The sequence below is a fragment of the Myodes glareolus genome, chromosome 23, assembly GCF_982192425.1.
Source record: "Myodes glareolus chromosome 23, mMyoGla1.1, whole genome shotgun sequence".
Lineage (NCBI taxonomy): Eukaryota > Metazoa > Chordata > Mammalia > Rodentia > Cricetidae > Myodes > Myodes glareolus.
Genome location: NC_142048.1, coordinates 58,588,117 through 58,615,561, shown reverse-complemented (window position 1 = coordinate 58,615,561; position 27,445 = coordinate 58,588,117). Strand labels below are relative to the sequence as shown.

At 43.1% G+C, this 27,445-nt stretch overlaps 1 protein-coding gene across 2 annotated transcripts; it reads left to right on the top strand.

The window, feature by feature from the left end:
* Positions 1–27,029, top strand: Tnfsf13b (TNF superfamily member 13b). 2 transcript variants are annotated; one of them, XM_048456379.3, is made up of 6 exons: positions 4–549; positions 645–729; positions 12,354–12,410; positions 21,542–21,654; positions 21,739–21,889; positions 25,428–27,029. In XM_048456379.3, the coding sequence occupies exons 1-6, from the start codon at positions 238–240 to the stop codon at positions 25,538–25,540; spliced, it is 831 nt and encodes a 276-aa protein (XP_048312336.1). In that variant the 5' UTR covers positions 4–237; the 3' UTR covers positions 25,541–27,029. The 2 variants fall into 2 exon arrangements, with proteins under 2 accessions (XP_048312337.1, XP_048312336.1); XM_048456380.3 differs by lacking the exon at positions 12,354–12,410 and having other exon boundaries at positions 1–549.
* Positions 27,030–27,445: the final 416 nt, after the last annotated feature.

Genomic DNA, 27,445 nt, shown 5'->3' with positions numbered 1-27,445 from the left:
AGCAGGAGGTGGCATGAAAAATCTTACAAAAACTGAAAGTGAAATCAGGAAGGCAGATTGAGCAATCCATGGAAGGACAGAGCCAGAGAACCTACTTCAGGATAGGGAAAGATGGAGAACAGAGAAAGTCAGGAGAGCGCTCCTAGGGGAGCCTCCACAGACACAGATGACAGGAAATGACCCACCCCTGTGGTCACTTACTCCAAAGGCACAGACCTTCAAAGTGCTCGTCGTGGAATGGATGAGTCTGCAGAGACCCAGCCACCGCGCCCTTCGTTTTGCCCTGAGAAAGGAGAAGAAATGAAAGTGGGGGGTGTCTCCATCACTCCACAGAAGGAGTGTGCCTGGGTTGGGATCTGGAGAGATGGAAGGCTGCTGACTGCAACTCTCCTGCTGGCCCTGTTGTCCAGCAGCCTCACGGTGATATCCTTGTACCGGTTTGCTGCCCTGCAAGCCGACCTGATGAGCCTGCGCGCGGAACTGCAGCGCTACCGGGCTGCAGCAGCACCGGCCGCCCCAGGGGCTCCAGGGGCCCCCGCAGGAGCCAAAGTGAGTTCACCCCTTCTCTGCTGGGCAGGGAGCCCCAGGCGCGCTGCTGCTCTCCCCTGCACGTCCAATAACCGGGTGGGTGTCTCTCTTCTTAGCTCCTGGCACCCGCAGCTGCGCGAGCTCATAACTCCAGCTTCGGCCACAGGAACAGACGCGCTTTCGAGAGTCCGGAGGAAACAGGTATGGCTGGGGTGTAGCAATTAGGAGCTGGGCTGTGCACACCTGCAGCCGCTGCATGGAGTGCCTGCCTGGCCCTCCAATGAGCAGGGTGTGTGGACAGCAGGACGTCTGTGCCGTGCCATGTGGGAGATGACGGAGGATGAGGGTGCACGGATAGATACTGTGCCCAGCCGCAACGGAAGAGCTCTTTCCGTCCCGGCAGAGTGACGTGTACACCTGCATCCCAGTCAAGCAGCCTTTCCCAAGGGTGTGCACAACACGGAGACAGCAAAGAGTCTTTAACACACACCCTTCCGTCGGCAGTATAATTTCCGTGCAATCACTCCGTAGTGACTTCAGTGATTCTCCGGCCACTCCCTAGCATTTCGAGTTGGGAGTTTACTAAAAAAGATTCTCATTGCTTCAGGAGGGAAACAGCAACAATCCATTTTGTTAACAGCACAGTTTAACACACCCTTGCTGTTATCGCCTTTTATTCAGATGAAAATATTTTACCTGATAGCCAGAGTTAAACATAACTAAAGTCATATAAACAACAAAAATTATCGAACTGCTAACTAACATGCCAAAGAGTATGCGAATATTACATCACACTCAAAAATCTTGCACAAATTTGAATTTTACTGTATGTAGCACAAGCTACCTTCATTTTTTTCTGAAATAATTACAACATATATACTGCAGTGTGTATAATAGTAACACATATGCCACGGTACATGTAAGTTCAGTACATAGACCACAAGGCATGGGATAACAGCAGGTAAATACAGAGCATATGATAGCCTCTCATATATCATGGTGTATGCAATAATATCACATAATCAGGAATGGCTGTACTATGGGGAAGCAGCAGCAGGATGGACACGCTGCTGTATTGGGTTTATTTTAGATGATCTCACCAATTTTAATTATTACTATGATACTTGATGCATAATTTTTGTGTATCTCTTGTTTCTGTTGAATTATACGTCTGATAGAATCGTACATTCATTGTTCAGGGTACTCTGAGGTCTTTGGGATGGCAGGTTTCTGCACATCTTCATCTTTACATCTTCATCTTGATACTTTCATGGCTTCAAATAGCTTCTCAAATTTATTTGGATGCGGACCCTGTTTGCTAATTACAAATATTTTCCATGTTTTTGTTTTTATCTTCTTTATTTTCAGTTTTATATTTGCTAATTTTTATCAATTGTTATCCTAATTATTTTACAATTTTGGCATCGATGTAAAAATTTCCACGGAATCTTGTGTTTCCTTCAAATCTGTACAGAAATGTTGCACATATATCAACACGATTTTTGTTTCCTCTGGCTTATCTAGTTAAAGTGCATTTGCCCGGGCTCCGTACGTAGCCAGTGGCTTTTGTCAGGACTCCAGTTAGCTCATCAATCCTCTGCCTTCTGTTGTGTAAATTCCTCTCGCGTTGCTATCACTTCCCCCTTTCTTCATTTCCCGGACAGACTGTTTTCTCAAGCAAACGTTTACAACCCTCCTCCATAACTCTTGTGCTGGTGAACCTGTCCCGTGGGATTCTGCATACGTGACTGAGTTCATCTGAGATTGTTTTATCACTAGCTTTTTGTTTTGTGTACATGCTGTGGATGGACTAAGTAGTTTTACATTTTAATGAACATCAATGTGTATTCAAGTCAGGATGCCACCGTGGTCTCTCTGCTATCCTTCCTGGCTTCTAGAGACTGGTTTTGAAAACAAACCACAACTTCACCATTCTAAAGAGGACACAGTCTCATTTCAAGAGCTTTAAGAATAAAAGAATAGCAGAGAATTGTGATACATGTTTTTAATCCCAAGACAGGCAGATCTTTGTGAGGTCAAGACCAGCCTGATCTATTTAGAAAGCTCCAGAGAAACAAGGGATACAAAGAAGAGAGAGAGAGAGAGAGACACTAGGGTTCTGTAATGTTTTATTTTACAAATGTGTGATTTACGCATCCAAATATTTCAGATTGATACAATTAGGGGAGGGCAATTAATTAAAATATGTACAATTCAGAGAATAATATATTGTTAATGTATTTTATAAACACACACATACATAAATCTATCATATTTTGTTCATATGTATTTTTCTTACATTCATAAATCTAAGGTTGCATATATGAGTCTCAGGAGGGAAATGCCTAACAACTAAAGTATCAACTTTGTTTTGTATTATCCTTTTGAAGAGGAAAACTTTACTTTGTTATCAGCTACCAGGATGCTTGCCCACACATATGTGAAGGCTATCTGAAACACAAGGATTTTCAGCTGGTATTTAGTAGAGCTCCTGTCTTTTTCTTTTTAATTGAGAAAATTCTATACACATTCTTGTTTTGACTTGTTTTCTGTAGGACTTAATAACCTTGGGGTGCTCCTTTGCTTTCAAAGTGTGTGCCAAGGCTCTCGCTTGTGAACTGCTGTGCCTGTTTCTAAGCTGCCTGGCAGAGGAGGGAAGGGCAGCCCTGACCTTCAGTCGGATTGCCAACCCTCCTAGTCCTCCAGGGGCAAATATTACATTGACTTAATCTTAAAACTTAGTGTCTTGGGATGAATTTAGTTTTTATCAGTTATTTTGAATCTCAAATTACATTTTATTAATCTTAATGTATTTTATAAGGTCATTTTTATTATAGTATAATAAACAGATATGTGGGGAAATCCAGGATTTATAAATTGCCAAATACTTTATCATGGTCAACAATTTGCTTTTAATCCCTTAAATGTGTTTGGAAAGATTCTGAATTTTAGAAAAAAATCTAAGGCAATACGATTGGAAAACGTTACATAATCCGCTTCCTTACTCCTGGTGTCACAGTGGCCTGGGCTCTGAGCCCTCACAGTCTGTGATTTCTATCCATCCCACAATCCAAACAAAATCATCTTTAGCGCCTAAGGAAGGTGAATTCTTTCAAACAGCTTGCTGCCAAACAAAACACTTGGTGAGCAGGGCTTGTGGCATGGGGCTGACCTCCTAGCTACTCTGGAGCCAAGGAAGGAGGATCAGAAATTCCAGGCTGGCTTGGGCTGCCCAGTGAGTTCTGACCCAGCATTCAGCAGCTTAGTGAAAATGATGGGGGTGGGGGATGGGGGTGTGGGTAGTTCCTTGATACAGCACAGTACCCCAGATTTAATTCCCTGTGAGGGAAATAATTTATTTTAGATTCTAGAAAGACAAAATTCTTTAAAAAGTTACTGCGTTGATTATTTTGTGGGTAACACTTATCAAACCTGCTTCAATGGCAGAAGCAAAATAGTGGTGGAAACACGAACGTCTCAGAGACCTAAGCCAGGGTGCAAGCACCACAAGGCTCTAAAGATCATGGGAGTGCAAAAACCACAATGGCTCAGCATTCACAACCGTATCTCCAAATAATTACCGGACAGCTTGGGCCAATCTACTTTGTTTTGTTGTTTTGTTTTAATCATTTTTATATGGATTTCTCAGTTTCAGATTGACTTTGAATTATACAGGTTTGCAAAAATATTTCAGAGTCTTGGGGAATACCTCTAACCATCTCCACTTAATTATGTGGCACCAGGCCCCAAGAAGAAACCCAGGCTAATCCTCACCTGGGAATTCAACACCAGATGTGACTTGGGAGCTCAGGGTCCATCCAGCATGCTGCACTGCATTTAACAATCCTAAAATTTAGAAATTTGAGGACAACACAAACGCAACACCCAATATTGTAACATGAGAGTTTCCTTGGATAAAGGGTCTATATTAAAAATAAAAAGTGCCAAAACTCTTTTTGAGTGACCTTTCTTGATCTCCATAATCCCATCCAAGTGACGGAAAGTTGTGATATCTGCTACATTGGAAATGTCCGGTGTTGGCTGATCCTTTCTGGCATAGCCGTGGCCTGCAGGCTGCACGGTGCCTGCGAAGGAATGCAGTGTAGAATGTCCTCCACCAGTTAGGTGAACTTGAACCTTCTACTGGGCAAGGGTGGGCTCCTTCCTAGAACAGTTGGCTGCTGCTAGGTGATCTTTGACCCAGTCTTTTAATTTTTTTTTCCTCCTCTCCTCTGCTTCATGGCTAAGACTCCCCTTACCACCCCCGACCCTGTGAGAGGGTGTTGCAAGAACTGGAATCTGTTCAATTTCCAAAACTCTCTTTAAAATTAAGATTACAGATCTGATAACCAAATCTCTGAACCATGTTCTGATTGAACCCAAAGTTTTGGGAAATAAGAGCCAAGAAGCCAAGGCAGTCAGCGCAGCCAAATACAGCATTGTGTGTGTGTTCTCCAGAGTCATTCATGGTGGTGAAATATACAGATAAAATGAATGAATCATACATGCAATCTGTTGTTATAATACTGGAAATGGTCAGTATGTTGAAAAACTAGATAAGACAACTTTCTGAGTATCAGATCCATGCAGGATGCTGGAGGAAGGCTTTCTACCTCCATTGAACAATCAATATCTCTTCATGGTTTTAACTTTTGCACTTTTCAGGTGTGAATAATTGCTTTCAGGTTTCAACAATTGCTTTCATAATTTCAAATGGTATGTTGTTTGTATTAATAACTCTAGATGGCTGACATGTAGGTTAGTTGTGACGGTCAGATTGACGCGACCTGGAATCACGTGAGGAGAGAGACTTTGAGGAATGGGCTAAGGCAGGCTGGCCTGTGGGACTGTCTCTGTGTGGGACTGTCTGTCTCTGGGAGAGGGTCTCGGCTGTTCATTTATGTAGGAGATCCAGACTACTCTGAGTAGCACCATCCCTGGCCCGGGGGGTGGTGGTGGTGGTGGTGGTGGTGGTGGTGGTGGTGGTGGTGGTGGTGGTGGTGGTGGTTCTGAACTGGGGAGAATGAAGAAAGCTAGAACAAGCAAGTGAGCGAGGACGTGTGTGTGTGTGTGTGTGTGTGTGTGTGTGTGTGTGTGTGTGTGTGTGTTCTCTCTGCTCTTGACTGTGGGTATGGTGTAGGAGCTTCATGAGTTCCCACCAGGCTTCCCTCTGAACAATGTCGTGTAACATAGAACTGTAAGCCAAATCAACCCTCTCCTCCCTGGCTTTGCTCATTGCCAGAGTGTTGGTCATGGCACTGGCAGTGAACCTACGACAGCTGGGAATATTTAATTGTTTCTTATAGGTGAGCTCCTACTTAAAAGAGCCCCTTTGGGCAGGTGCAAGTTCACCCCAGTGTTGGCACCTTTTAAAGGACATGCCTGTTTCTAAAGAGCTAATAGGCGGCTGACCAATTGTTTGTGTGCCATTGTATAGTCTCTCTCAAAAGGAAAAGACAAGAGGAGAGGGAGGAACCAGCATGGCAGAATGTGTCCCCCCATGAAACTGGTATCCTTTACCCAGCAAGAAACTTTGTGTTCATTAGGCAAAAACATATTTTTATTGGAAATTAAGAATTAATGTCTATTAACTAAAGTCACAGGTCTCATTACAATAGTTTCATAGAGTATATCATATAATTTGACCCTACACATATCTCCCCCAGCTCCCCTTTTACCATTCTTTCCATGTGTTGTGAAACAGTTTCCTCTGAGCTTGGAGCATTTCCATCCTACAGGAAGCTACTTAACGGGAAGGTAGACACTCAAAATAATTTCAGGAAGTCCCTGAGACTGACCAGACTCAGTAAGCCCCTCCCTACCAGAGTAAGCAATGAAAGCTCAGAGTCCCCCTTAGAGGGAAGGAAGCAAGATAAGCTAGCTGGAAGACTCCAGGCAAGACCCACTGCCCGGAAGAGGTTTAACCAACTGAGTCACTTGGAAAGGACATGTGCCGACATGTTCAGCTACCTGCAGACTGTGCAGTGTGCTCCAGGTCCCCAGCTTTGTGAGCTATCGCCCATGCTAGGGTGCACTTTGGAGATGCAGCTGTCTTTGAGTCATGTCTGTTCCTCTAAATAACCACAATTTAAAAAAAAACCTCACGGTTCAGCAAGTTGGACTTCGATGGCACCCACACTGTGGTCTGTCACGAGTTCGTTATCTGGGGTGCGTAGACATGCAAAAATGTGTGTTGTATCTCCCCAGCAAACATTTTGCCACGCAACACTGTGTGGGTTCTTTCTGCTCTCCAACTAATCCCCCATTTTCTTTTGTGTTATGTGTGTTTGTGTGATCTCGTGTTATAATGTCATATATGTGTTGTACACATCATGCCATATGTAAAAATGTCGATTCCAAATCTGTGAGCAAACATGCATGCCTACCTTCCTCATTCTGTCAGGTTTCATTTTATTTAACGATCTGCAGCCCAATCATTTTCCTGAAAATTACATGATTTGCCTTATGCCTGAATAAAACTTCCTTGTATATACATACATACCTCATTTTTAATGTTCGTTTTTGGATGAACAGTCAGGCTGACTTCTACGGTTTTGTTGTTATGAGTAGCTGTACAATAAACATGAGTATACACACTTCTGTGCAGTCTGCTGCACTGGATTGCTTTGTGAATATTCCCAGGAGAGCTAACACATTTTAGAGGAGTCGAGTAGAGCCCAGGATCGGTTGGAGGAACTGAACAGAGTTAGCACAAAGTCTAAAATAATAAGTTAGCAATCAAATAAATGAGCTCCTTACATCTACTACAAACCACCTGCAAGTTTCAATATAATTTGGTTTTGGTAACACTACAAGCTACATGTCAGGTCAGTGATAGAACGAGTGTCTGAGCTCATTAGCTATTGGTTGTGCGTTCTGCTCTCTCAGTTACAGAAGCTGTGTGATCTCCACAACTGACAGTGTGCTCTGATTCTACCACGTGATGTCTGTCTCCTTGGCAATAACAAAAACAACAAGACCAGTTAGTTATTTGAGGACTCAGTAATTATTTTCAAATATAGACTTTTACTTCGCAAGCAGGAATAGACAGCTTCTGCAATTGTCCCAGCCATGGCCAAGAATAGTTCAGTCGGGATTGATGATTGTATAGACTTGGAAAAATGTACTCAACCATCCAACTTAAGGGAACTAAATGAAATAGGATGCAGGAAAATGTCCTGAGTTGTTCATCTGTCACCGTGGTTTTTTTTTTCCTTCAAGTCTGGCTTTCCTCTGTGCTTCCTGTGATTGCCTAAGTATTGTCAAGACATACTGAATAATTTGTGTTGCAGGACAAAAGCTCTACGTGTGACATTTTTCACTTGAACCAGCCATAACCATCCACAGTGACGTTACTTACTTTGCTTATATTAGACTTCGCGTTGTTGAAGTAACACACAGCCAACCAGGTTCAGCTCTAAGGGGTTTGATTCCGACACAGAGAACAGCAGCGGGCATTAGTGACTGCCTTCATTTTTCAAATCACGAGTTCCAAATTCTCTCAACTAAAAAGCGTGTATATGTTATAATGCCAATGGGAGGTTTTATCCAGAGAGACAGGCTTTCCCTATGAGGCCTGTTTAAGAGTCCCGACTTGAAGAGTGTCGGCGCTCCTTGCACCGATACTAAGTGGGGGCAGTTGTGTTCATCCTTCGGGAATTTTGTTTGTAAACTATTTTCTTCACTAGTGCGCTTTGTCTTTTAGAAATATTATGAGTAAGTACTCTTGAGACCTAAATTGTAATCTGAGGGTCAGTTATCCTGGTTTTGTATATCCTGGTGACAGAACTGCCGGAAGCCGACCATGAGAAATCTCTTCTTGTGGCTCAGAGACTTTAATGAGTAACGTCAGCTGAGAAAGAAACTAGGCTAAGCTTCTTATATAATTTCGGTTGTATGAGAGGAAAAGGTATGTGTTGAACCCACGAAGTGCGGAGACCATGACGAACATAGTACAGCACTATCAATGAGCTTTAGTTGTTACCAATATCTGTTCTTTTCACTCGACCGTGTGTCTTTAAAATGCTGTGGCTTGGTCTCTGCACTGCTGGGAAACACAACAGTTGTCTGAGTGTGGCTCCCTGTGTAGCAAGTATTTTGCCGTATAACTCAAGATGTTTTCAAATAAGGGCTGTATTGAATGACTCTCATAAAAGAATTGGAAAAGCTGTAATGATAGATTTCAAATTTCTTAAAATAAAACAAATGTATTCAAAAGGCCCAAAGACTCACCGCTGATGAAGCCATGCGCTTGGGTGGAGGTAGCTGAGGAGCTGTTACTGAATCGCCAACTTGGGAACCTATTTTCCTCTCTGAGGAGCAGTTCTTGAAATAAATTTTTCCTTCAAAAAGCATTTTCTTCTAAAGGGGTTACATTTCGCATGCTGCCGAATAAACTTTTTTCAATGTGTAGGCTATAGCTGAGTTGTATCTAGGTTTGGCTAGAATTAAATGATGATCTTTTCCTACCAGGTTGGTGGTAGGTTTCAACAGATATGCTTGGCAGGAGAGAAACACTACAGACAGTCAGGGAAGAGGGATTGCAGTAGGAAGTTGACGCATCCGGCCTTCATTAGCTTCAGTAATTAGGTGATGCTCTACCAGCGGCTTTCTAGCATGTTCCGGGTTATCTGAGTGGATTCTGCTAGGATCAACAGTGCTCATGCTGCTGACAGTGTTGCTCTGTGAATGCTTTACGCAGGGTAGAAATGTAAAGATTTACAGCATTGCTTTGTTCAGGTGTCTTGCACATATGTGTGTGAGCACGCACGTATGTGCGCACGCCACCCCCCCCACCCCCCCACCCCCGCCACACACACACACACACACTCACCACCACCACCACAACGGAAAGCTTAGAAATTCGGCCTTTGCTCTTGTTTAACAGCCCCCCTTTTCCAGGGTGAGGCAAGGATGAGAGCCACATACGCTCCCTTGGCACGAGCGTGGCCCACGTGACCCGTGGTATTCCCCCTTATGAACAGCAACCTCCTAAGAACAACCTGTGGGAAAACAAACAACAAATTCAACTGTTTTGTGCAACTTGCCTGAATTCTTTGTAGTTCGGGCTCCAGGTCTGTCCTTCCCAGCTGCCCTTATTCATAGCCACTCAGTCTGCTGCCGAGGGTCTCCACATTTTCAGCTGTGCCACTGGAGCGAACCCTCTTCCCCACCCCCACCCCTGCAGGCCTGCTTACCTTCATCTCCAGCAGAGGAAAAAGACTGGAGCAAACCATTCTCTGCAGCAATTCTAGTGTGTGCATGCTGCGCTCTCAGCCCCGGCGCCTTTTGCTGTCCCTGGGGCAATCAGAGTGGTCCAAGGCCGTAAAAAGAGGCTCCCGAACTGGGCGATGCTGACCTTTAATCTGCACTCAGGAGGCAGAGGCAGGAGGATCTCTGAATTCGAGGCCAGCCTGGTCTACAGAGGGAGTTTCAGAACAGCTGGTGCTACACAGAGAAACCCTGTGTTGAAACACACACACACACACACACTTTGTGGTTATAAGGAAATTGTATTTTAATGGTGTATTTCCACTTTTAAATGCCAAAGGAAGATTTCTTAGTATACTTTCCTATATGATTGCCCTTTAACAATTTGTGCTTGACAGCCCAAGATTAGTTCGTTATTACTTTGGTCGAGTTTCAAATGTAAGAACATTTTCAATTCAACACTGAGAGGTAGCAAGCGTTCCCTACCATGACCAGTTCCTAACACGACCAGCACGTTCATCAAGAAGACGGGGGCATCAAGTACTGTTTCGATCAGACTAAAGACCTCCTCTACAGAAAATTCTAAACTACACTCTCCTTAAGCTCCGATGTATACAGGGGAGTTTTATTCAGCCACGGAGATCAGAATAGTGTCATATGCAAGAGGCAGAAATAGATTGTGCTGAGAAAACCAAGCCAGACCCCTGCAAAGATGAATGCCATATTTTCTTTTGTATGTGGAACATACAATGTTAATGCACACACACACACACACACCAGCATATGTGCATAAGCAGAATGGAGGCTAATTGGGAAGAGGAGATGGACTCACAGGAGGGGCTAGGAGAGGGTGACGAGGGCTGAATATTGTCAGAGTACATCATACATTGAAGAAAAATTACTTTATGAAAGTCAATGTACAATAAATATATTTGAATAAGAAGTTTTATTATTAGCTTTGTTTGAGAGGGTAGGTCTCACTGTGCAGCCTGGACTGACATGGAATGCACAGAGATCACGCAGCTGCTGTCTGCCAATACTTTTTTTTATGCATGCTTAGATTTAGCATTTGCACTTGCACAGGACTTTGCTGTTTCTCACTGTCCTCCTTACGCATCAGGAGAAAGGCCCTGCTTCTGTTTGGGGCCGTTTCCCTTAGTTAGCAGTGCTATTTGCTCCTTGGTCATGTATGGTTGGACCTGACGATTCCAGGGGATCTCATTGACTGTATGTGCAGCCTTATAAAACTCTTATATTGTAATTTTAAGGTGCTTTTTTATCCCTTCCATTCAAAATACTCTGCCAAAAAACTTGACTTTGGCTGTAGAGTGAAACAGACAGTCTGTCTAAATTCTGGTCCCATCCCTGGCATCCCCGGGGCTCTGGACCAGCTGTCCACACTCTCTGCTGCTAGCCTTCCGGTACCTGAGTTCTTCTTTAGAGTTCTTGCCAATAGCAAAGGACAGATGCACAACAACATTTACTACTTAAACTGCTCAGTAAATTCTGACAGTTATTTCATTTTTAGTCATGGCAAAAGTCATATTTCTGGTTGCAGGTCTCCATTTAATGTTAGAATCTTTAATGAGAATTATCTTAGAAATCCTCACAAATCTAACTTTTCAAGTACACAAAACGTACGAAAATCAAAGAACCCGCACAGGTCTGCACCAGCTCCTCAGCTTCACAGCACCCAGGTTGGTGTTTTAGGGATTCTGAGTGTGCGAGCAAGGGGGTCTCTGATTCTTGTGCCTTCTCTTGGTCTTTCATCCTTCTGTTGGTTTGACTAACTTCAACTAGATAGCTTTTGTTTTATCATATTTTATTTTGTTATATTTTTAAAAAAATGAATGTATGAATGAATGAATGAATGAAAACATAGCCACAAAGGCAAAGAATAACACTGAACTGTCACGTATCCCTGCTGGGTGAGAGAAGATCAGTTGTCTCCAATGGAGTGACATGGAGTATATCAACCACTCCAAGGCAGACCTCACGTTTGGGAGTAGTTGCCAACTCTACTCCACAGGTCTCCACAGGTCTGTGTGTGTGTGTTTTTGTTTGAAGTTTGGTGTATTTTTTGTTTGTTTTGTGGTTGTTGTTCTTTGGGTGTTGTTTCAGATTGTTTTCTTAATTTTGAAGGATTTTTTTTTATATTGGGTTTGTGTGTGTTTTGTTTTGTTTTTTTTGAGAAATTAAAGTTTGGTGGGTAGGAAGGGGAAGAAGATATGGAAGGAGTTGATCAAAATATACTTAAATTTAGAAGTTGTTTTAAATATTAAAAATATAATAAAAAGAAAACACCAATAATCTTTAATTATTAAAGATTGATATGAATAAATCTGCCTTATAAATATTCCAGAAGAGCTCAGATGGGAGGGTACAAATGGCTGTTCACTGCATTCCTAAGACATGGAAGGATCGCCTTGGGTGTCAATAACTCTGGGTGTTTAGATTCCAGCAAGGGGGCAGATTTCACCGAGACTCTTTAAGGGTGCCATTCTGTAAGCTGAGAGAAACTTAGTGCTGCTGGGGAAGCAGACGTAGCATCCCCATCTCGTTTGTGGCCTTGCTGTTTCTGCCAATGACTAAAACGCTGTGTTTTTGCTTTTCAGTCACCCAAGACTGTCTGCAACTGATTGCAGACAGTGCCACGCCGACCATACGAAAAGGTAATGACCGGCCTGCTCTGTGTCTGCTTAGGATTCAGTCCAGTGTGACTTAAGCTTGTAAGTTTCAAGTCTGACGTAGAGTTTCCACTGCAGCTCCCGTCAGCCACCCTCCAGGCTTCCTACAACATGAGCCTTTTCAAAACGATTAGGGAATGAACACATGGACAAGTGTAATAACACAGTGAACGTATGGCCTCCGAGACGCAACTATTAAACGTTAGATAAGTAGAGCAAATTGAGTTTTGCTTTTCTTGTCCGGGGCAGTGTTGGCTTCTGCAGTGACACATGACTGTCTTCATGTGTCAGTCTGTGATCCTGGCTGGGGATTTCCTTCGGAGATGGAAACGAGGCCACCATGTCCTAAAAGCTGTAGTTTTATCAATTTTTCATGTCCACCAAGTGCTTGATGATGGATTATTTACTCTTAAGAGTGGCATGCTTTCAATTTGATTTTTGCTTCCTTGAAGTTTTGCTAATTTTAATTTTAGAGAAAAACAACAACAACAACAACAACAGTATTTTCTCTACTAGTGGTCAGACACAAGAATCCACTTTTCACCCCATTTCCCAAATGGCTCCACCCACGATTTTGACTGAGAGGAAGGTCTTGGCAAAAGGGCTCTGTCGATAAACCCCTTGGAAGCAGCTTGCTGCTCCTTCCAGTATTTTGCAGACTCACAGGGCTCTTTATCACATCGCTGCTCCAGCAAAATCTTTTAGTCCCATTTATCACTGAGTCATGTGACCAGGTCACTCTTGCATGCGGCAGCAGCCTGAAAAGTAAACTATTTGGGGAACATTGGTTTGTCACAGCTTTTGAGAGTGCAAAATAATCGGTGAGCAAAAGTGTTCAAAAAAAGAAATGATATATCTGGTCTGCATGTTTTATCTATAGTTAACCTTTCATTAGGGCACGAAGAGATGAGTTCCCTTTATGGTGACTTTTACACGTGTGTGTCATGTTTGTCATGGTCCTTTGCTGTCGCCCTCCCGATTACCTGCCTTATTCCCCCTATCTTGCTTGATCTTCCTCCTCCCTTTAGCTTTCTTTCCACCTGTGTCTCTACTTGTCTTCCTCTCCCTTCCTATAGTCCTCCTCACTTGGAGTCTCATACATTTGACACACATGCATATGCACATACATGTGAACACACGACCACACACCTATGCACACATGACTGCTTATACATGCCACACACGCACACCAGAAACATGACATCTTTTGTCTTTCTGGGTCTGTGTTTTACTTAAGGCAATGACCTCCAGTTCCATCCATTTTCCTGTGACTGTAAAAATTTCATTTAACTTACAGCTGAAGAAAAATCCCATTACGTGTACCACACTGTCCACTCATCTGCTGATCGAGTTCTTCATTTTACACATACTGACGAAGAGCATACAATGACTGGAACTCTGAAGATATCAGAGTGCCTATATTGAAGAAAACACACATGCATTTAATTTTGATGATGTTTGACTACCAATGGGGAGAAAAGAAAAAAGAGGGAAGCCCCATAAATTAATAGGTAAAGAATGTTAGTGGGTGGCTGGGAGGTAGGGCATGGGGATTTTTGAGTCCTGGGCCACAGTTGGAGTTTGAGACCACACGTGATGACCAGGAATGGAGAAACAAAGCAGGGTCGATGATACAGGTTGACCTTTGTGGTGAGTCTCGGTACTGTTTGGCATTTATACTTTTCTACATAATTTTAATGATGTTAAATGCCAAACAAATGCCAGACCATCTGAAAAACTATCATTGTAGCTTTCTGTTTCATGTTTGCAGAGCGCAGAAATCAGCAACTGATTCCCTAGGAATAGAACTCTAGCCAGAACAGCCTCGGAACTGAAGTCGTGAAAACAGTGCTTGGGAAAGAATTGCTGTTCACATTTGTCAAAGGGGGAGAAAACCCAAACCCACATAAAACACTGTATTTTCTGTGCCTTTATGCTACAGAAACAGGGATGTAGGCCTGGACTACTGCCAGAACTCTGTGGCCTTTTGCCTGCATTGGCTGGTCTTGGCAGGCCATCTGAGAACAGGAACCAATACATGAGAAGGGTATCTAACTGTGCCATGCACTGGCATCTTAGTGAGGAGTCAGACAGACCCACTTGAGAGGAAAGGGCATGCTACAAGCCACTGCCCCTTGCAAGTGGCAAGCGAGTCTTTCCCAAACAGATAACATATTTTTATCTCATTGCTTAGTGTATCACTGGGGTCTTAGGTGAAGTCTCGTTCGTGCTGGAGGGCCCAGAGAGATGGATGATTTTCATCCAATTTGCTCCCCGTCGGCTATGGCTATGATCTGCTCATCCAAAGCCGCTCAAAGGAAATTCACATTCATTCTTACTCCATGTTTGAGTGGTGACGGACCAGGAGCCCAGATTCAGGTTGCCCTGAGAAATGCTCCAATCTAGAAGGCTGTATGACGTTTTTATAGCTACAGAGCAAAGGAAAGCCACAAGTCAAAGCATTTTTCAAATGCATCAATGCAAGTGTCAGGTAGGCGGTGGCGAAGAGGGGAGAGTTACCTGTTGACACTGACTTTTGGGTTGATGTAAAGTCATATTTTAACACGTTCTACAGGTTTTTCCTGATGACTACAAGGATATGGTTTAAACACAGACGTGGGGGATGAAGGAGTAGAAGGGGGCTAACCAAAATGTGATTCATTTATTGTTGCTGCTTTCCTATGAAGGGTCTCATATTAGTACTAACTTACATCTCCTTTGTGAGTTCTGATCTTAAGCATCACTCCAAATTCTTACTTAATTTTTGGGCATCTTTTTTTTTAAAATATCTATTCAAAATCCTTGAATACTCTACAATTTTTAATTGAGCTTTTTTTCTTTTTTCCTGTTGAGATATGAAACTGTACCGTAGATGACAACCCCTTTAAAAGGTGCTTGATTTGCAAATATTTCCCTTTGAGGATTATCTGTTTTTTTCTTTTTTTATTTTATTGAAACAGTGTCTAGTCATGAAGTCAGGGATAGCTCCTGAGTGCTGGAATTATAGCCACTGGGTTATTACATTGGTCAGAAATACTAAATTGATCAAATCCAATTTCTTTATTGATTTTCTCTTTTGTTTCTCATGCTTTGGACATTACTGTTGTTGAATATGTCAACAAACTCATAGTACGGTTGACTCCCTTGCTTCCTCCTCATGACCATATATGTTTACATCCAGGTCACTTATTTCTACTCTGAAGTCACTGGATTATTTTTGTCAGTCTTGTGTATGTTTTGGACAGTGGCATAACGTCACCCATAATATTCAGATATTCAGTTACTCTAGCATTGTTTGTTGGCAAGGACGGCACAGGCGTGGACCCTTGTAGAGGTCTAGTTGGGACTGAAAGCATGGCTTAATTTCTGCATTCAATATTCTGTTGGGTTATAGGTCTACATTTGTGACAGAACATGACAGTATTTTGCCTACTGTTGCTTCTTGTTAAATTTTAAAGTTTCGAGAGTTAGCTCTTAGACATGGTGTGTTCTTTTAAAGACTGTTGCTGAGACTCAAGTGGTGTAGGAGGTCCTTCTGTTTGTGTTGCTTTCATTGGTTAATAAAGAAACTGCTTTGGCCTAGTTAATAGGGCAGAACTTAGGTAGGCAGGGAAGACAAATCTAAATGTTAAAAAAAAAAAGACAGAGTTTTAAAAAAAAGACACCATGGAGCTGCCAAAGAAAGACATCCCAAATCTTTCCTGGTAAGCCACTGCCATGTGACAGCATGCAGATTAATAAAAATGGGTTAAATTAATTTTAAGTGTTAGCCAATAAAAAGTTAGAGCAAATGGGTCAAAGTGTTTTAATTAATACAGTTTCTGTGTGCTTATTTTGGTTCTGGGTGGCCAAGACGAACCAGCAGCCCTTGCCCTGCAACACTCAAGTGTCTTTGTCAATAATAAATGAACTTCAGGTCATCTTTTCCACTTAGAGAAAAAGAGCCACTGCATTTGTCACGAAGCTGTGCTGAGTCTCTAGAGAGCATCACATGATAATGCCGTGTCAGTGACACTAAAAGTTATACTCCATGGACGTGCGGCATCTCCTCATTCATTATGTCTCCTGTGTTTAGCAATATTTTATAACTTTTATCACACATATTAATCTATTGGGTGAATTTATTCTTAGGAATTTTATTTATTTGAATTTAGTATTAGTTCAGGTAGATAGAGTAAATAACTATAGACTGGACTGTTTACACAACAGTTTGTTTGCTTACAATACTGGGGACTAGAAAAGTCTAAAGCCAGTTGCCAGGAGATCTGTTAAACATACAATTGTTTTCTGTGGTGTTTGTCTTTTTCTTTCTTTTCTTTTTTCTAATTCTTCTCTCATACAATATATCTCCACTGAAGTTTCCCCTCCCTCTAATCCTCCCATCTCCCCCTCCTCAGATTCACTCCTCCTCCATTTCCCTTTAATTGTGACCTTGCTCAATGATAGGAGAGCCAAGAGTAACTCACACCAGGATCATTGGTGAGAACTGAACCTTTGTGGTGGCTCTGCCTCCCTCCCAACAACATCACTGGGATTTAGGACTTAACATATGGGTTTGGGGAAGACATGAAGTCAGTGTATAACAAATGATCATAAAGATGGAATTGTATTCTTCAATTCTACATTTTTCTTTCTTGGAGAAAGAGACTTTGGGGAGCAGACCCTCGGTGACACAACTAAGTTAAATTCATTACTTAGTTCTGATGGGTTTGATATCAGTTCCATAGATCCCTGCTTTGTGTGAATGTAATGGTTCTCCTTTATTCCTTCCACTTGGATGCCTTTTCTTCTATTCACTTTGTCTCCTTGCTGCTTGACCTAGAATTCCAGTGCAGTGCTGGGCAGCAGTAATAAGAGTCCTGCCCGTGATCTTAGCATCATGCCAAGGAGTGTTATATTTACGCTCATGATTAGTGTGTGATATGGAGTTCCTTGTGGTTTCTGGCTTCGGTACCAGGGTGATTCTGATTTCACATCATGAGTTAATAACTGTTCTGTCTTTTTTTTTTTTAGAAGAATTTGAGGAAGTTTTTGGAAGTTTGTTTATATGTCACCATCCTGGTTCCCTTTAGTTGCATAAACATGTCTAATAGTTCAGTGTCTGGCCTTTTCCAGGGATGGTTTTTGTTAAGGTTTATTCTCTCTTGTGGTTGGTTCATGATTTCCTTATATATGTGTGTGCCTTTTGACCTATTCTTGAAAATTAGACAGTTTGGAAATCATAATATGTTGATTCTGGAAAAGAGGTGCCCCACCCACCACAGACTCTTCTGTGGTTTATTGTGACATTGTCAGAATAAGTGTTTATTTGTTCAGTTGCTTTTCATTCATCCATCCATCCATCCATCCATCCATCCATCCATCCTCCTGCCCATTTATCCACCCATCTACTCATCCATTCATCCATCTATCCATTCATCCATCCACCCATCCATCCATCCTCCTGCCCATTTATCCACTCATCTACTCACCCATTCATCCATCTATCCATCCATCCATCCATCCATCCATCCATCCATCCATCCATTCATCCATCCATCTTCCCACTCACTTATTTACCCATCTACCCACTCATCCACACATCCATCCATCATCCATCCATCCATCCATCCATCTTCCCTCCCATTCTCCCATCCATCCATCCATCCATCCATCCATCCATCCATCCATCGATCATCCCCCCAATTTATCCACCCATATACTCACCCATCTAGTCACAACCACCAATCCATCCATCTATCCATACATCAATCCATCATCCCACCCACTTATTCACTCATCTACCCACTCATCCACACACCCATCCATCCACACATCCATCCATCCATCCATCCATCCATCCATCCATCCATCCATCCACATACCCATCCATCATCTATCTATCTATACATCTATACACACACCACATTGATAAATTCTGTTCTGCTGTCTCTGCAGTCAGTCTGAAAGTGCTTTCCTCTCTGTCATTTTAGTGTTCCTAGTTATTTATCATAAACACTAGAAACCTGAAGTAAAATGCAGTCGTTCCCCCTGACCTTTACAAATGGGCTTTGTGCTTGAGCATTCCTCTCACCTTAATCATCTGACCTTTACTGTCATCTCCTGCTGGCACAGAGCCCAAAGGTCAGCTGTGGGGGGATGATTAGCTCTAATTGTCAACTAGAAACACCCAGAAGTGCTTGGGAAGGGAGTGTCAGTGAGGGGTTGTCTACATGATGTGGAAAGATGCAGCTCCATGCGAGCAGCATCATTCCCTGAACTGAATAAGAATGAAGAAATTTAAATATTCAGTTGAGGATGCAAAAGCCATGCATGAATTCATTGTTCTCTTCTCTTGACCGTGGACATGTTGTGACAGGTCCCAAGCCTCCGCCATTGTGATGTTCCTACAGTGATGAACTGTAACCTGGAATTTTAAATAATTCGTGAAAGTAACCCACTTCAACATTATCAGTTTTTGTATTCTGTAACAACAATTTCGTTTGCTTGTTTATTTGTTTGAGACAGGGTCTCTCTATGTAACCCTGACTGTCTTGGCACGTGCTATGGTAGACCAGGCTGTCCTTGAACTCTGAGTCTGGGGACTGAGAGATGTACGCCCCATGCCCATCTAGTAACAATCTGTATATCAAGTCTTCCTCAGGTTCTTCAGCATGGAGTGTTTAAGAACACTTTGAATACATCATGTCATTTTAAGAAAAATGAAAACTGAGTCATTACAGACTTTTCACTGAGATTATGTTGCATACAAACAGTAAAGAAGACTGGCCTGTAGCACGGTAATAAAAGCCCAGAGACAGAAATTGGGGTTCAACCTGAAGGTCAGAAAAGCAAAACAGCAAGCCACTCACTCTTACCTCTACCTCAGTCTGAAATGGCAGTCCTGCCTCCAGGAGTCTCAGAATGAGACTCTGTGTGAGCCTGTCTGCTTCCGTCTTACACTGCTCTTCAGTCTGTCATGAAGGGTGTGCACAACTACTGCCTCGTTTCTATGGCAACTAGTGTGGCTACTGAGATTAAAGGTGTGTGCTACCACTGCCTGGTCTGTAAGGTTGACCAGTGCGGCTGTTTTACTCTATGAACTTCAGGAAAGCTTTATTTATTAAAATATAAATGAGCTATCACGGCACTTGCCCTTACTATTTACAATGGATAGGATGAGTCTATTATCTTGATTAGCATGGAGGGATTTCCTTTTAAGAAAATCCTTGAAATTCTCTCTTGAGAAGAAAGCGCGGTGATCAGTTTTCAGGGGTGCACTGCTCTTGGGAACAACAGAAGTAACCCCAGGGAGGGAGTGCACCCAGATAGGCTGAAGACAAAGAGGACCCAGGATGCTTCTGTACCTATCTGCTCACCTCCAGCACCCCCACCTCCCTGCCCATGTCCCCCAGCCGCCCCAGCATCTTTTCTCGGCCCCATCTGTCTATAGTGATGCTGGCTTGAGGAGCTGACTTAGCACTTGTTAATCATATTCACGATGACCTGAATTCACAGGGGCATCTGCCTTGTTTTAGTACTGATGTTTTGTTTTTTTAACTTCTTTAGAATTTTCAGAAAATATGTGATTCTTTTTAGTCTTTTTTTCTGGTAAGAGTCTTATTTAAATTGGGAATATAAATTCATACAGCTATTGTAGAAAAAAAATGTGGAGGCCCCAGAATAATTAAAAGTAGGACTGTCGTATGATTTAGCAATCAACCCCACTTCTGGGTTTATAGATAAAGAAAGCTAAATCAATATGCTAAAGAAACACCTGTTCTCCCAAGTTCACTGCAGTTCCTATCATGGCAGCCAAGAAAGCAACTTGATGTCCATCAGCAGAGGAATGGGTAATGGTGTTGTGGGTCATGAGCAATGGATACCATGTAGCAGGAGAAAAGAAGGGTACCCTGTCCTTTGTCACAGTGTGGCTGAACCTAGAAGACAGACACAGGAATATAAATGTGAATACAGTGTCTCTTTGGGATTCATTTGATTGGTCTTTGACTCACCACTGCTTTTTTGGCTCACAGAGGTGAGGTTTTAAGACTGACTCACTAGTTCCCACTGTTCAAGAATGTCCTGGCATGTTTAGACTCACAGCATGGCATTGCTTACTATTCTGTCCTCACTATGTCGTGCTGCTGATTCTGCCCGTTGCTTCCCTTCATTTAATTTATATCTCTTCTCATTGTCTAGCGTGGAGGTCCAGCCTAATACCACTGTCTGCCTGCTGCAGCGGTGCACCCTCCTGCATGAGTAAGCGTTTCCTAGGAAATAGTGCTGGTGCTCCCTCCCTGGGTGTGAGATCTAGGAAGCCACCTGCTCCAATCTGGCCCAGTGGCTTGGTTTGCATGCTGACTGCTCTGTCTACCTTCAGGAGAGCCATGAGCACACCGTCTTCCTGTCACTCTGGATAGGATTACAGAGATTTCCCTGGACTGAACAGAACTCCCTTCAGCGTGCTTGTTGGGCTCTGGGGATCTTCCCAGAACGGGGTACATCTCAGTGGAGGCCTGCCTTTCCTAGCTGTATTCTGCTGCCTGGTCAGGGGTAGAGTCACTTCCTCCAGACACATTTTGTTATGTTCTTTACTGCTTGGAAGACAGAAGAGGATGCTCCTCTCCATGTGCTGTGCAGAGGACCGCCCGTTCTCTCCTCCAGGCCTTTCCACCCAAACCGGCCTTTATAAGGAAATAGCCAGTGTACAAAACAAGGAATGACAGGCCAGACATTCCTGTGGAGTGAGGTCTGTTAGGCACCTGCATCTGAGGTTGCCCGTGCTAAAATAGGTGATAGCAGATAGCCCAAGGGAGAAGAGTCCTTTTTCTTCTTCCATTTTTTTAAAATTTTGTTTTGTTTTAGAATAGATGCTGTGCTGTTTCAAATTTGGCGGAAGGGAAAACTGCTTTCTTTGGTTTGCTTTCTTTCTGTTTGTTAGTTTGGTTTTGGTTTTTCGAGACAGGGTTTCTTTGTAGCTTTAGAGCCTGTCCTGGAACCCACTCTGTAGACCAGGCTGCCCTCGAACTCACAGAGATCCACCTGTCTCTGCCTCCCGAGTGCTGGGATGAAAGGCGTGCACCACCACAGCCCGGCTCAGCTTACTTTCTTACGGGTAATTCTCTCTACTGCAGGATCTTACACATTTGTTCCATGGCTTCTCAGCTTTAAAAGAGGAAGCGCCTTGGAGGAGAGAGAGAACAAGATCGTGGTGAGGCAAACTGGTTACTTCTTCATCTACAGCCAGGTAGGGACAGTCCTTCCCTTGGCCTTCCTGGTCCAGCGTTTTCACAGGCTTGCACTTCTGATGACGTCCTGGCTTGTTTCTCAGGTTCTGTACACAGACACCATCTTTGCCATGGGACATCTCATCCAGAGGAAAAAAGTGCACGTCTTTGGGGATGAGCTGAGCCTGGTGACCCTGTTCCGATGTATTCAGAATATGCCAAGAACGCTACCCAACAATTCCTGCTACTCAGCTGGTATGTAAGCTGTCCTAAGACTTGCTTAGCAGAATAATGTGGACAGGGCTAGGGGAATCTGATCCCCCAAATGGGGTGCTTTGTGATTTCAATAGAAAGACCTTCTGTTGTAGACTGTGGTGTTTATTTTGTGATAGTCTGTGTTAATTGAGAAAACCAATATCATTACTATGGTCAAACCATTTTTATAAAAATTAAGAAGGAATTAGGGCTGAAGAGAGAACTCAGCAGAGAAGAGCATTTGCTACTTTTCCAGAGGACCCAGACTCGATTCTCAGCACCCATATGGCAGCTCACGACTGCCTAAAATTCCAGTCCTAGGGGTCCTGACACACTCTTCTGGTCTCCTTGGGCTAGTCCTTGCATAGTACACATATATTCACACAGGAAAAAAATTAATACACATGAAAAGTAATTAAATGACATAAATGTGTTTTTAAAGAATTAAGAATGAGTGCCACAGAGTTTTACATTCAAGCAATCCTTATGTTTCTTCCTTTCTGTGAGAATTCGTGCATGTCTGTAATGATTTTAGTCCTTTTTGTCACTGTCACAATTCCTTAATCACCTTCCCCTTCAATGGGACCCCTTCTTCTAAACAAGCTCTCTCTTGCTTTCCTGTTTCCTTTTGGGTTAGCCCCACTGAGCTTAATTAATCACAGTTGCTTCATGAGTGTGGGAGGGAGGTCAGGATCCGGGGCAGCTTTGTAGTGGTTACACCACTGAAGAAAATGACGCCCTTTTTCCAGAACCCATTAGCTGTTGATAGTCTCTCGGGGAGAGGTGTGGCTTCATGTAGGCAGAGGCTGGTTGTTCCCCTGCTGTCCAGATCTGAAATAATCACACAGAAACCATATTAATTAAAACACTGCTTGGCTTATTAGCTCAGGCTTCTTATTAACTAACTCTTATATCTTAAATTAACCTATTCCTTCTATTTTATATTTTACTACAAGACTCATGGTCCAGTAAAGTTCCAGGGCGTCTGTGTCCATCAGCAGCTACATGACGTCTCCTCGACTCCACCTACCTTCTCTCTCTCTCTCTCTCTCTCTCTCTCTCTCTCTCTCTCTCTCTCCATCTCTATTCAGATTTTCTGCCTGGCTTCACTCTATTAAGCCATTGGCCAAAAGCAGCTTCTTTATTAGCCAATGGCAATAAAACATTCACAGTACTCAGAGGGGACCTCCCCCATCAACTTCACAAACCCCTCCCTAGTCCATGAAGCAAAGCTGAGGGTCCCAGTCTTATTCTGGTCCTGTGCAGATCACCACAGCTGCAGAGGGACGATTCTAAGGTGGCTTTTCTTCCATTGTTTATAAGACCAGCAACAGAAACAGTGTCCACCCACTGTCAGAGATAAAGACCTGAGAGACCTCTGGGCTTCCTTTTCCTGCTCAGTTCTCTGGCTTCCTCACCACCTGTCAGTCAGGCTTCCTAACTCTCGTAACCTTCTCATCTCAAAGAAAATCCCAGCTGCAGGAGTAACACAGCAGCTCCTAAGTGCCTCAGCCTCCAGCTACAGCAGCGTCTGGCCCCACAGTGTAGGGTGTGGTGGAAGTAATGACTCTGGTTAGTTCTGAGGGCAAGGAAGGGCACATTGCAAAATGGCTGGGTTCATTCTCTTGGTTAAGCAGGTGTCCTCGTGCATACTACTAGTTGTGAAGGTAAAACTGCAGCAGCAGCAGCCTTGCATCAAGCTCAGAGGCACACAGGGCCAGGTAGGAAGGTAGACTCTATCAGTTCCAGCCTGCCCTGGAATTGCCAGCATTTTCTTCAACTCATTTCAACTTCATCAGTGCTGGTTTTAGAAAAACTGTTTTCCCTTTATGTATTTCTCTCTACTGGTCCTGACAAATCTATTCAGAACCCAAAGACTGTCTTTAGTCTCAGACAAGCAAACAGCCATGTGAAACCCAGGATTGTGAAATACCTCTAAAGTATTTCAAAGGCCTTTACAAACAAACGCCCAATAAATCAGCTGGAAGCAGAAGAGAACACAGCTCCATCCCAGAGGCCATGCCATACCGGATCTGCAGCCTCGAATGATGTCAGTGGTCAGGAGGAAGTCTGCCGTGTTGGAAGTCCCTCATTTTCATAAAGGCGTCTGTGTCTAGTGCTGACCAGCGTTTTGATGTTGCAAAAATATTTGTGAATAACAAAGCCTCTTCACTCTGTTGCTCCCACTTGCTATAAAATGTCTCTCTTAATGCTCCCCAAACATTCCAAATTGTTTAATTTCCTCACAGCTCCTTCCTGTGGGTGGATTCCGATGAGCTCCCCAAGCCCCTTCCTTTTTAAAGGGTAACTCTTTTGATTTTGAAGATTCATATCCGCATCAGCAGGCCCGTGCTGTGCCCGAGAACCAGCTCCAGGACGTTTCAGGCTTGTTACTTTAATGCTGAGTTTGTCATATGGAGCATTGTTGGTGTTGGTTACCTGACAAAACACACAGGCACCATGTACAACATGTCTTTGGAGCATTGTTGGTGTTGGTTACCTGACAAAACACACAGGCACCATGTACAACATGTCTTTGGAGCATTGTTGGTGTTGGTTACCTGACGAAACACACACAGACACCATGTACAGCATGTCTGTGGAACACTGTTGGTCTGTGTTGATTACCTGATAGGCAGATTGAGGTTCCTGGCCAGGATTTCACACTTCCAAGTCACAGAATGCATGGTTATAAACTAGGCACAGACAGACATCTATATCATCAAGGAGTTTATTACTTTCTTTTGATCATGAAGATAACCACGGTCATTTAAAGCAATCCTAAGTATAGACTGTGGGAAGGAACTTCAAGGGTGCCAAACCAGAAACCTGGGTTCAGAAAAACTATTAAACAGTATAGATTGAAATTAAATAAGGGTTTTACTTATTTTTGTTTATTTTTGGATTTTTGAGACAGTCTCACTCTGTGACCTAGGCTGAATTTTAACTCAGTGTGTAGCAGGTTTAAGCTCAGTCCCTTCATATGCATGCTGTGACCTGTGCCCACACATATCACACATTCTCACTCAATAATAACTAATAAAATTAATAAAAAGGGACTCCCATAGCGTTAGGCTTCTTTCAAGCTACAAAAGGGTATAATTAGGATTATCTGTCTGTCTGTCTGTCTCTATCTATCATCTATTTATCTGTCTATTTATATCACACATGTACATATTCATAATTTCGTATTTTTAATATTATTAAAAGTTTCCTTTAGTAGCAAAATTAAGCCACCACCACCCGTGATGATATAATAGTCTCTCAAAGAACAAGGTTTGACCTGCATGACCTTGACATTTGCCACCGGAACCCCTGTCTGCTCACAGTGGACGCACATCTGCTGGAGTCTGTTGTTTCTTCTCTTAATTTCCTCACTTTACTTAATTTGAAAATTAACAGAATTATGAGCAATTTAGAGGCCCATTGTGGGAGAAGCGTGGATGCTTGTGTTGACATTACATATTCGATAGCTTCCTTTAATGTGCCCTACTAAGTGGCGACTCCCGAGAACTCTTGTCAACTCCCTCTCTCCTAGGCATAGCAAGATTGGAAGAAGGAGACGAGATTCAGCTCGCGATACCTCGAGAGAACGCGCAGATCTCCAGAGAGGGAGATGGCACCTTCTTTGGGGCCCTAAAGCTGCTGTGACCCTCCCACTGCCTGGACTGCGACCACTTCCCTCCTTTCTCCCGGACCTCCACGGGAAAAATGAACAGCTGGAAATATCAAAAGACGGGGAAGTCACCACCCAGACTTCCCTTGTGAGCCATTTTGTTTGGTTCACTGAATCGGGTCCAAAACAGGAGATTTAACAGACAACTACGATCAAAACCTACCATGTGAATTGCGAGAAATGGAGCCCGTAGTCGTCAAGACAGGACCTGGAAGGCTGCGCTCTGCAGTCTGGGTCAACACGGGCCAATGCCCTTGCTTCTCATCTTGGGAAACACACAGTTCAGGAAGCAGGAAGATTTCCTCAGAAGTGGACTTGCGTACTTCGCAGTGGGAAGAGGGTTCGTTCGTATCTGTAGTCACTGAAACATTCCTGCAAAGTCTCAGGATTTATCTTTCTTTTCACATTAAATAGACTCTTCTTTTTTTCCAGTTAATACTAGGGAAATTTTTTGCTTGTTTGTTTGTTTATTTTTTAAATCTAGGTGTCTTGAACTAGTCACAGACAAAAGTACTTAGAGGTTCAACTTTGGTCATTTTAAAATAAACTTAACTTAAAATGTTTAAACATCAAATAATTGGATAGGAAAGAGCTGACTATTGAAGTTTTCCTGGTTTAGGTCAAGTGTGCTATTATTTCTAATACCTTGTCAAAGTCTTTTTCACGGGAGGAAGACATTCCCCCATTTTGGATCACATGTGTATTTTGTAATAACTTTCAGTTGCTTTGTAAAACGTTATTGCAGACACATCTGATGAGCACACAGAAACCATAATGCAAAACTGCGGTCACGCCCACCAAATCTCACGTTGAGGTCACCTAATGCGGAACTGCGGTCACGCTCACCAAACCCCACGGTCGAGGCCATATCTGTAACAGAGGAATGCATTGTGCCGTGTCCAGTCCCATTGCATGCTGCTGTTGCAGGAAGCATCTGCCTTATTTGCTCTGTAACAGTTGAGGTTTAAGCAGAGTTCATTGCATCTGGCATCACACAAGGCACATACATGCTCCCATGATGACTATGCCTCAGGGGGGTTCCTCACAGAGAACTGCACTTCACAGAACTGCACATGCATCTCTCATGGCTTCCCGTGTGTTAGACCTTGTGTGTCATTAGTTGCTCCCACTGGATGTTTCGCTTCACTGAAGAGGAAATGGAAGAAGAGACGTTTATTTCCTCGTCGACCTTAAAATTGCGTGAAGATGACCTTGCCACAACACAGAAAACAATTCGAATCTGTATCACAAGTCTAATGTTGTTTAACTCCCCATTCTCTGTGTCTTTTGTTTTGGGGGTTCAAGTGAGGTGGACTTGGGGGTTTATTTTGTTTTATAAACCAGTAATTAGAAAGCAGAAGTGGTAGCTAGGGAAGGGCATTGACTCAGAGGAATGGCTAGCAATTTCCATGGCGGTGCTGCTAAGGTTGATTGCCAAATAAAACCACTGTGCCTTCTGCCCCATCGCCTGTGTGGTTTGTCTGCCGACACCCACATTGAGATGTCTCTGTGCAACTGTAACCTTGAAAAGTGAGGTGAGACGCATTTGCGGCCGGCGCTGTAAAGTGACATATCAGGGCAGTAATGATCAAGTCTGGGCATTTCACGCCTCTCCAGGGGATCTTCTCATGTCTACATATTATCACTATATTTAGAGAATAAAATTCAACAAAAATGCAGGGTTTGAATAGGGGTGTTTTAGGGAATCTCCCAGGCCTGTCACAAGAGGACCCACTTTTAGCTTTCTTTAAAGTGACCTTCATGGTGATTTCCACAGTTTCCAGTCTAGTTATATCCCAGTGCTGACTTCCCGTTTGTCCACATCCCCGCCAGCCCTTGCTGTTACCCAGCTTTTTTGACCAGGGTGAAATGGGGTCTCA

Coding starts and splice junctions, on each gene's coding strand:
- Tnfsf13b (XM_048456379.3), top strand. CDS start 238: ATGGATGAGTCTGCAGAGACCCAGCCACCGCGCCCTTCGTTTTGCCCT. Junction 550..644: donor GGGCCCCCGCAGGAGCCAAA/GTGAGTTCACCC, acceptor CTCTCTTCTTAG/CTCCTGGCACCCGCAGCTGC. Junction 12,411..21,541: donor CACGCCGACCATACGAAAAG/GTAATGACCGGC, acceptor TCTCTACTGCAG/GATCTTACACATTTGTTCCA.